The sequence below is a fragment of the Electrophorus electricus genome, chromosome 17, assembly GCF_041902795.1.
Source record: "Electrophorus electricus isolate QZ-2024a chromosome 17, ASM4190279v1, whole genome shotgun sequence".
Taxonomy (NCBI): domain Eukaryota; kingdom Metazoa; phylum Chordata; class Actinopteri; order Gymnotiformes; family Gymnotidae; genus Electrophorus; species Electrophorus electricus.
Genome location: NC_137513.1, coordinates 19,594,241 through 19,605,000, shown reverse-complemented (window position 1 = coordinate 19,605,000; position 10,760 = coordinate 19,594,241). Strand labels below are relative to the sequence as shown.

The 10,760-nt window shown below is 47.1% G+C and overlaps 1 protein-coding gene across 3 annotated transcripts in view; it reads right to left on the bottom strand.

Annotated features, from left to right (window-relative positions):
* Positions 1-10,760, bottom strand: part of arhgap35a (Rho GTPase activating protein 35a) — a 55,605-nt gene that overhangs the window by 19,082 nt on the left and 25,763 nt on the right. For all 3 annotated transcript variants that reach the window (XM_081700423.1, XM_081700424.1, XM_035533924.2), the window contains 2 exons: positions 5,854-9,945; positions 1-121 (listed from right to left, as the gene is read on the bottom strand). The exon at positions 1-121 is cut by the window's left edge and continues 21 nt beyond it. In XM_081700423.1, coding sequence (XP_081556549.1) covers positions 1-121; positions 5,854-9,588 — 3,856 coding nt within the window. In that variant the 5' untranslated portion in view covers positions 9,589-9,945. The remainder of the gene's footprint in view (positions 122-5,853; positions 9,946-10,760) is intronic.

Here is a 10,760-nt window from a genome sequence, read left to right as displayed (position 1 = left end):
TGCACTTCTCGATGAAGAGAGGAATGGGGCGTTCGGGTGTGACCACGTTGGCCAGCGGGACGCCGAAGTAGTTACTCTCCAGGGGCTTGGAGACAGACTGGCGGGGCTTGGGCCTCGTTTTCTGCAATGCAGGAAGGGAAACACACACACATGCACACACCATTATTCACACAAACAGCAGAATGGGACACAAAACACAGAATCCCAAAGCCAACAGCCTTGAATGAACACAGTGTCTTATAACTCCAGTTTGTGGGCTGCTCTGTGTTCTATTCGTACACGTCTCACACACCTCTACCCCGCCTCCACCATCTTCACACACACGTATATAAACATAAATGTGAGGAAGGGGCTCCCCAAGCACGGCCATCCGTCTCTGGGAGTCTCCGAGAGGAGTGTGATGGGAACGGTCTTTGGTAGAGCTTCACCACTCAAGATCTTAAAGGGAAGACAGGACACTTCACGCTGGATCACCCTGGCCACACCTGCTTTCTCCATTAGCTGTAGGACACTCACTGTAGTGCGCTGGCTGTGGTACAGTAGCACGTCGTGAGTCCAAGATCTGAAGCTGTGCACAGAAATGCAGCAGCAGCCCTGTTCTCTTATTATCCCCCCCTCCTCCACCCACCTCCACCCGCCTCCACGCCCCGCCACCCAAAACACACAAAAGTTCCGCAGCGTAGCGTCATGTGTCTGCAGCACCGTGAGAGGCAGAGAGAGATAGCGAGAGAGAGAGAAATGGGCAGATACAAACAAACCTGGCTGCCCAGAGACAGAAGACCGTGTGGTCACTGGGAGAACGGTGAGGTCCAGACAGAACAGCAATTTCTCCTCCACTGGGAAAAACTCACACAGATTCGGCCAAATGTCACAGTAAAATTTAATAGTACCCTCAACCATTTTGAAATTCTCCCCCAATCTTAAAAAAAAAGAACTGCAAGTTATCCTTAGAGAACGAAACACAACCTCTCACTGTAAAAAATGTCACCACCTGGGAAATGGTGAGTAACACACTACACCAATACACACACCACACCTCTCACTGTATAATAACTGTCTTTATTCCATTACCATGTTTACTGTTGTTTTTAATACTGTTGTTTTTGTAGTTTATTATAATTTATTGTCACTTCCTTCCTATTTATTTATTTACTTATTAATTACTTCTATTACCCTGGAAAGCATCATGTTCAAAATCGTGTCAGGTATAATAGTGAAATTGTACCTGGTATAGTCATGCCAACAAAGCTACCTTGAACTGAGGGAAAGAGAGAGAGAGAGAGAGAGAGAGAGAGAGAGAGAGTGAAAGATAGAGAGTGAGAGAGAGGGAGAGAGAGGGAGAGAGAGAGAGAGAGAGAGAGAGAGAGCGAGCAAGAGAGAGAGTGAAAGAGAGAGCGAGAGAGAGTGAAAGAGAGAGCGAGAGAGAGAGTGAAAGAGTGAAAGAGAGAGAGAGAGAGAGAGAGAGCGCGAGAGAGAGAGAGATCTGTTGCGTACTAGTGCAGGTCCTGTATTTCCAGTCTGTGCCACACTTTGTACGCGTGCACACACACACACGCACATGCACTCGCACACGCACACGCACGCACACACGCGCACACGCACGTGCGCACACACACGCAAACACACACACGGTCCCACACTGAGCGCGAAGTCGGGACTGACATCAAACGACTGCCGTACTCCTCCACTACACATGCACTTCCATACACACTAATTGCATCTAAAGGTCGATGTGCGCGTGGAGCAGATGCGTCTCTCCTGCTGGCCGACTCAGTAGCTCCCTCAGCTCTGGGCTGGAGCATCAATTACCCCAATTACCCTGCACTCAGAGCACAACTGCTACCTTTATGTACAAATAATGTGTTTATGGTCGAGAGAAAGTCAAACAGTCAATCAGTCGTGCGACGTGAGCGCACACACACACACACGATCCTGTGTGTGTTTGAGATCGAGTGTGTGCGCGTGCGTGTGAATACATGCACACAGGAAAGGCAGAGAGACCTGAACAACTGGTTGGTCTCTGCTGTACAGCTTAAACCAGTACAGTCCCTTGGGGCTAGAGGACTAATGTGGTTCTTTATGGATGTGTCTCTGATGATTGATGAGACAGAGGTGATTTAAGCTAACAGTTATATAGTAACTCCACTGCAGTAATGAAGGCATGAACAGAAACAACAGAGATTGGACACTGGAGAGGGGACACTGTCCTCTTACTGGGCTTTGCTTTCATAGGACAAACCAAGCACATGCCTCCAGCCTTTGCAGAAGCACTAACGAGCTCCAACGTCGCTGAAGCTCTGGGTCTACACGCATCAAACCCAAGAGCTTACACCACAGCACATGCAGTTTTTATTACACTTAAAATTAGAATCTGATCCGAGAGCCAAGTTTGAGATAAACACTAAACAACAGGTTCCTACGAAACATTCCTCCTTCTACTTTCACTATAGTGCCTCGTAGCACTCGACCAGGGGGAGAAATGGACCCAGGAGTTTATCCGAGTCACCGAACAGTAGCAAAGGCTGAGAGTGGGGATGGGCGGGGCCGGACGTAGCTGGGCGGGGCCAGATGCAGCTGGGCGGGGCCGGACAATGGCACGCAGGTAGACCGGTTCCTGTCCTAAAGTGTCTAAAATGGCAACTGGCTCTCCTGCAATGTCTGTTTTTTTGTTTGTTTGTTTTTAAAGTATGTTGGAAAGAACAACCCATCAGACACCAGTACAGGGTTTGTAATTTGTGATTAGAACGCATGGAAGTCACGTTTGCTTTAATCCTGGCTAAAGCACAGCAGCGAAAAATGTTTGAGAGAGTAGTGGAGGGTGTGTGAGTGTGTGACAGAGCATGTGTGTGATAGAGACAGACAGAGAGAGCGAGAGAGAGGAAGTTGGGGGGAGTTCATATGGCCCTAAATATCGTACAGTGCTAAACAGGCGAAATGCAGAGAAAAGCACTCAGGTGGAACCAAAGCCTCAGATGGCCTGAACTATGGGCTGAGAGATTGACAAAAGAACAAGTGTACTCTGCGATACCGAGAGACGCATGCGTGTCTGTGGTCACAAAACTCAGACAGCTTCAAATCACAGCAGCTGGGGAGTTTTGATTAGGCCAGTTGTAAATATTCCTGCCATGCTGTGTTTACAAAGCACAGATTAATAGCAGGTCCTAAAGAATGGGGTACGTTCAGAAACGTCGAATAGCTTTTGACAACAGATGGGGAACATGTTTGTGTACTTCTAGTTCAAAATCAAATAAAATAACCAATTTCCTCTCTGACATTTACACATTTACATAATTCATGCGCACACAGCTGAGCCCATTAACTGGAGAACAGTACATTCGTCAAATCTGCAGATCATCTCTCTACCAGTTTTATAAATCACTTTAAATATTTCCAGGAAAAGAGCCCCATTCATATTGGGACATCCTAATCATAATTCAAACACTGTGTGTGTGTGTGTGTTTGTGTGTGTGTGTATGTGTGCGTGTCACTGCGACACACACGGGCAACTTTCATTGCTTTTTGCCAATCAGGCAAACAGTCATTTGAAGAGCACTAATAAATGCTCAAGGTATAAGTTCAGGGGGCAGGGTTTAGGGTACAGGGTTTATGGTACAGGGTACCGGGTTTAGGGTACAGGGCTTAGGGTGCAGGGTACAGGGTTTAGGGTGCAGGGTACAGGATTTGGGGTACAGGGTTTAAGGTAATCAGTCATTTGAAGATCACTAATAAATGCTCAAGGTATAAGTTCAGGGTTTAGGGTACAGGGTTTAGGGGCAGGGTTTATGATACAGGGTACAGGGTTTAGAGTACAGGGTTTAGGGTACAGGGTTTGGGGGCAGGGTTTATGGTACAGGGTACAGGGTTTAGGGTACAGGGCTTAGGGTGCAGGGTACAGGATTTGGGGTACAGGGTTTAAGGTAATCAGTCATTTGAAGATCACTAATAAATGCTCAAGGTATAAGTTCAGGGTTTAGGGTACAGGGTTTAGGGGCAGGGTTTATGATACAGGGTACAGGGTTTAGAGTACAGGGTTTAGGGTACAGGGTTTGGGGGCAGGGTTTATGGTACAGGGTACAGGGTTTAGGGTGCAGGGTTTAGGGTATGGGGTACAGGATTTGGGGTACAGGGTTTAGGGTAATCAAAGCCACACTGCATTTAAAAGAGCAACACACAGGGTTTTCTTTTTTTTCCTTTCTCTTGCTCACTCTTTTTAAATGGTGGTGGCCCAAAACAACAGTAGTTTGTTTCTAATCACTCTGATTCAGGCATTTGTGCCACTTGGGTACTTGAATAAATTAAGTTGGAAAGTGATTAATTTTAATGTCAGAGTAATTAATTAGCAGAGAGAACATTTTAGACACAAACACACTACTAATCTGTGGTTTAAATTATGTCCTATTGTATCTTTACAATAATGTGAATGTCTCATCTGTTAATCGTAACTGCAGGTTACACATCAAACTGTCAATTCAAGTCACTAAAGCCTACAGTTCCTTGCTAAACTGTAATTTGAGTAATCTTCAACCTCGTAATAAATAAAGACAATGCACATTTATTGCTTTTAATGAAGGTGCCTGGTCTAAAGACATGGTTTAAACAATCATAGTGATTGCTCAAAAAAGTAATTTAACCTCTAATAAAATTCTCTCATCAGGAGAGGAGAATCTGAAGTTCTGAACTATACAGGTGTGGGTTTAACCTGCTCTCACACAAAATAGCCATCTGGTCACCTGCTAGAATTCTGTGGTGGTAAGTGTAATAGCCCTTTAAATGGCCCCATTATTATTATTACTGTATTCTTTTCAAGCACCTCAGTGGGCACGTCGTTTAAGCTAATCAGAGTAGACGGAAATACAAAAGGATTTCTAAAGATCCCACAGGGAGTCATACTGGAGGCAGATGGAAGAGACGGAGCCCTGTCACTACTCTGTCGAGGAGAGGCTGACCCGCAACAGTGTATGTGCACATAGAAGAATCCTCACCAGTGACTAAGACCCCTGGGGTGACCGCTAAGGGTCTGCCAGCCGCTACTCTCCATAACATCTGTGTTCATGAGACTACTATTAGAAAACACTGAACAAAAGTGGGAACACCAAAAGGAAAGCTACAAACAAACAAACAACCAACCAACCAAACTCAAAGTCTGGCCACCAGTGACTGTGGAAGAAAAAACAAAGCTTTCTGGTAAAAGGAACCTTTAATGGACTGCATATCCCCAAACCAATGGAGGAAGTATAGTGGAGTGGGGTTGCTTCAGTGCCTGGACAGCTTGCAAGCTGTATGAGGAGTTCCACAGCAGGATGTCAGGGTGTCATGACAACAATCCAAACACAGGGGCAACTCCTCAACAGAGTGGCTCAGCTAAAAGAAATTCTGTATGTTGGAACGTCACATCAGAGTTCTGTTCATTTCTGTTGAACTGAAATGCTGTAGTGGGATCTGAAGCAGGTCCCTCAGCAAGCTATCACAAAATAAGATGAAACTAATTTACATTGAGCAATATGCCCCAATACCTCTTAACTACCATCCTGGACATCATCAGCTACAGAAAGCATATGGTGCCTATATGTGAAAGTGGATATTTCATATTTTATTATTATATCAAGATATTATATTTATCAAAATCAAAGCATACCAGGATTTGATTCTTCTCAGACAGAACATTTAAATAATTTGATTGGCACTTTTATCCAAAGCAACTTACAATTATGAACAACTGAGGGCTGATGGCCTTGCTCAAGGGCCCAACAGCAGCAGCTTGGCAGTGGTGGGGCTTGAACAAGCAACCTTCCGACTTTAACCACTGAACTGCCACTATCCTCACTTGACACACACATGCAGGTTGAAACTCACCTTGGTAGTTCTACGTAGACTCCTCAGGATGTTTCTTCTCTTGGGGTCCTCACCCTCCTCAGTCAGGGAACTGTCTCCTTTCAGCACCCCCGTGTCGTCCTCTTTGGTCTTGGGCGGACCTCCGAGCTCGTCATCACTGCCGATGAAGCTCGTGCGGAAGCTGCTGAACTTGCCCAAGCGTTTAGAACGGTCGCGATACAGCCGTGGCTTAACCCCAAGGGCCGACAGCTTGCGCCTGCGCTCCAGCGAGCTGCTATCAGCCTCACTGTCTGACCCATTGCCCCCACCATTAGAATGACTCTTATTCGCATTGCGGATAGTGATGATCTTTCCCTGTGTGCTGTCGTGAGGTACGGAGTATATGTTCTCCTCTTCCGAGGGCCGCGGCTTGGCTACAGCGTCCATTGGCTCGGCATAGTCAGATGGGTCGTAACCTCCGTCACTTCCTGGTGCCCACGTGACTGATGGCAGAGAACGTCTGTTACCTCCTGGATCCATGTAGGATCCAAAACTAACTTTGCGAAAGTCAAACGTCGGCTTGGGCCGCACCTGAGGTGGGACTTTGTTGTTGAGTTTGATCTCAAAGGTGCTGATCTCAGAGAGGACACTGAAGGCATCGCTGCCCTCCAGGTCAGTGAGTTTGAAGCTCCCGCCATGTGTCAGGGTGACATCATCTCTAAGGGTTGGATATGGTGGTGAGGGCTCGACATCATCTTCCGAGTCCAACAGGGTGGTGCTGGGTGATGCGCATCGCGGGGAATGGACATTCTCATTAGTACTGCAGGCTTCTGCCACATTGTCGTACATATGTGAGGCCTCCACAATAGTCCTTTTTTCAGCTACTTCCTTTAGGAAAGGCAGGAAGAGGTCTATCCGATGCAAGCCACCCACAACACCACCAGACCCGCACACAATCGAACTGAAACGCCCTTCGATTTCATGAGCCAACTCCTGGCCCTGGACTAGCTGCTCTCTGGCTATCTCCAGTTCCGTCAGCTCGGCCTGCTTCTCCCCAACTGCCAACATCTGCACAGGAATAATGTCCTGGACCTCGCACAAGAAGGCGCAAAGTGTTTCCATGGAAGCCTTGCGTTTAGCCGAGTACACTGCAATGTACCCATGTACCAGTTGGTTCTTGCGCAAGGAGAAAGATGAGTGGTATGACAGTACAGTTAGGTCAATGGTTTGCCTCTGGCAACCGACAGTAAGGTCCAATAACACGGAGGTGCCACTGGATAGTTGGGTGGAAGGCTTACAGTGTTGTGGAAGTAGGAAAGGTGACAAAAGCTGGTCCACATCGTAGGTGTCACCACACATAAGGCACATGACGATGTGCAAGTCTGAGGTCTGCTGAGCGTGAGAGTCTCTGAAACGTGCTGGTGGGGTGTGCGAAGGAGGAGAGCCACTTGCCAGAGGGCCAGGGGGTCTCGACAACTCCAGGAGGCTTTTGAGGACTTGGTTGATTTGCTTTTCGTTGACATTGCGCCCATATCCGACACCTGGGGATGCAGGGTCCAAGTAAGTGCACTGCAGTTTGCTAGCAACCTGCTGCCCCTGCGAGATCAAACTCTGAGCAGTTTCCCCCCCGATGTCCCCAATTGATCCAACACCACGCTTGGTGACCAACAAAAGAGAGAGGGGGAGCTGAGCTAAGCTGTTGTCCCTTCGGCCGGTGGTCGACTCCCGAAGTTTGTCAATGCTTTCAACGACGTAGGACAACGATTCCTTAGAATTGTACAGGCACAGACAGCCGTGTGGTGTAAACGTCGGTGTGTGAAAGGAGTTAACTGGTAGACGTACATTGCCTTCTATAGGGCGAAGGGTGAGCTCATACATCCTTCCATCCAGCACGTACCGGTCATCACTTGTGCACATTGCTCTGATCTCATTGGCTAACTCTCTTGCTAATCCATCTTTGCCAAGGATTACAAGATTGATCCTGTCTACCTTTCCCTCACCACACTGCGACTTTAAGCTAGCATCAGATGAATAGCGGGTGGGAAATCTAGTGGCTAGAATCTGCTCAATCTTGCTGTCCACACAATTTGGACTGTTAGGGCAAGTGTCTTTAGTTGGGTGGTACACAAAATGGATGTGCTTGAGCACCAGGGCGTCACGCTCTGCCTGAAGCTTTTGGAGGGCCTTAAATCTCTGTTCCTCTCCAAGAAACTCTTGGATGGCCCCCATTTTCTCTTTACTGGGTTTAGCATCCACCTCAAGCTCGTAGAACAGCTCAGAGTACTCCAACAAAAGCTCCTGGAAGTCCTCTTTGGCTCGGTCAATAATCTCCTTCTGATGCTTGTTGTACATATCGAGATACTCAGATTCCTCCAGCCAGTGGTAGAACTCCTCGTTCATGATGAAGCTGCGCGCCTCCTCCCAGGGTTTGCCGGGGGTAATAAACGGCGACGTAACCAGCCTCTCCTTAAACTCCCGACGCATCTCTGCCCGTTTTCGCTCGTTACGCAGGTGCTCCAAATGACCCTCATAGATGACCTCTGCTGCTGGGGTTTCCAAAAGGTCCTGAGGGATGCGGTTATCATCCATGTTATCGATATGCACAGTGGTTTCCCACGGTGTGTCGTCTAATATGACAAACCAGTGAGAGAACTCCCTCTTCGTTTCCAGAACCTTCTGTACTCCTGACCAACTCAAATGGTCAATCTCATCCAAGTCTGGTAGCAAAGTACACAGGGCGTGAGGAAGCGCGCTAAGGTAGATCTTGCGTCTCTTTTCTACGTGTTCCTGTTTGAGCCTATGCACGTGTTGCTGAAACAGTTTCTTGGCTTTGGAAGTACCCTCAAGGAAGACATATTCTTTGTATTCAGGGGAGGTCAGCATTCTGCGGTTGACGATTGGCCAGGTCTCGTTGTGATTCTTGACAATGCAACTGACCAGCCACTCATAGCGGTCTTTAGCAGATGCAATCTGCTGGCTCTGCTGTTTAAGGGCCTCAAAATATGGAATGATTTTTGGCTTACCTCGACTCTTGTCAATCAGTTGCACCAGGGTAAGAAAGGCAAGGTCCACATTGACATTGGAGCGCGCAGACGTCTCAACAACCTGCAGATTTTTCTTGGTCAATGCAAAAGTGTGGGAATCCTTGATGTACCGCTCAACTCCTTCATCACACTTGGTCAAGACCAGTACAGCTGGTTTCTTAGTCTTCGCTAACTGGTTATACAAGTTTGTGACAAACTTCATCTGGTCGTCAAAATTCCGGTTCATGCCCCTGCTTACGTCTACACAGAGAAGGAAGCCGTCGACCAGGAGCTTTCCCTCAGGCATCTGTTTCTGCTCAAAGTCCTGCTCAAGACCCAGCTGATCGGTGCAGAAATACATGAGCTTTTCAGCGGAGGCCAGTTTGGTGGACGCGGCTCTCTTGATGTAGGGCTGCAGAGCGGTGCTCCGATGTGGCTGGAACGTTTGATCATCGATGAACTCCGTCTGTTCCACCACATGCATTCGACACTCTGGTCCTTCCTCCAACAGCCTAGCTGCTTCACCCCAGAACAGAAAGTGGTCATTGTTCACCACCCGACCACCAAAGTCACTAGTGCTCAGAACGGAGGTGTGGTCCAAATAAAAGTCGTCGGCACTGGGGCGGACAAAGCGATTGCAGAGGCAGGACTTTCCGACCCCGCACTGGCCTTTCTCCTTCTCGGTCCCGGACAAACCCACCACAGCCAGGTTGTAGGTTGGTGCCCGGGCGTCCTGTTTTTTAGCCATCATCATCGCTTGGAGTCGCTCATCTTACCATTCCCAGAAGCCCTAGTGGGAAAGCTGCTGGGTTTCTATCCCATTCACACGCATTCAGGCCTTACAAAGGGGGGGCGCAGTGTGACGAATACCCTCAGCAGTCAGATCTTAAACTCACAGCCGTCATTTGTCCATCTGCCTGTAAATCTGTGAATCGCGGAGTCTGTGTGACAGTAAAGAAGGGTGGAGGGCAGAAGAGGAGGTAGGTAGGAAAGATGGTTCCACGAGGATCCACACTCCTCTGCCTCACGAAGATCTATGCTCGTGCATCTCCTCTTGAAAAGTGGCTCCGTGACGAACAATAGCTCAGGTTTGTCCAGACAGGATGTGAGTCTGGTAGAAAAGGGAAAGAAGAAAAATGCACAAGAGAATCAAAGACAGAAACACAACTGCACAAAATGTCTTTCTGTTAATTGATTTCGCAAAACTAAAATATCATGGAGGCCTGCGATATGCAAATGAGCTCTCATACGAATCACAGCATGTCCTGACAGATTTCAGACATGGCAGATGAGCACTCACTCCACGTTCTGATGAATCGCATCACTGACATTATTCAACATGCATAATTAATACTGTCAAAAATAACAGACCAATCTTCATCTCATCTTCTCCAAGGAGTTGAGTGTTTTTAATATATTGCAAAGCATATATTCAGAACTGAAGTATGCATCAATATTACTGCAATATCAACTTTACCGCAAAATTATATTTTTTCAGTATAATCAGGCCGTTAAAGACAAAGTAATGTGTATTAACAGTGAGCTGATTTTCATAGTCAGTTCCCCTTTTCTTGGATCAGGAGGTACGTGCCATTCACATGAACCACGGAAACTGGAGCAAGAATTTAACAAAAGGAGAATCAGAACATAAATGACGTGTATATATGTACAATAGATTACAGTACATTATATAATCTGTAGTCAGGACTGATGTCTGTGCAGCAAGCATTCTTTTAAGAGAAGATATTCTTGTTCTTGTGCAATATGGAAATGCACAAGCACACACGCACGCAAAAAGGCCCTGATGAACACTTTAGTGCTTGAGTTGTTAATTAGGCAACTGGAGCGCTCAAATGGTTTTTAAAAGGGTGCGCTGCACTCTGACTGCTTTCTGCCATTTAAACTCAAGAATGCGTTTTAAACAAG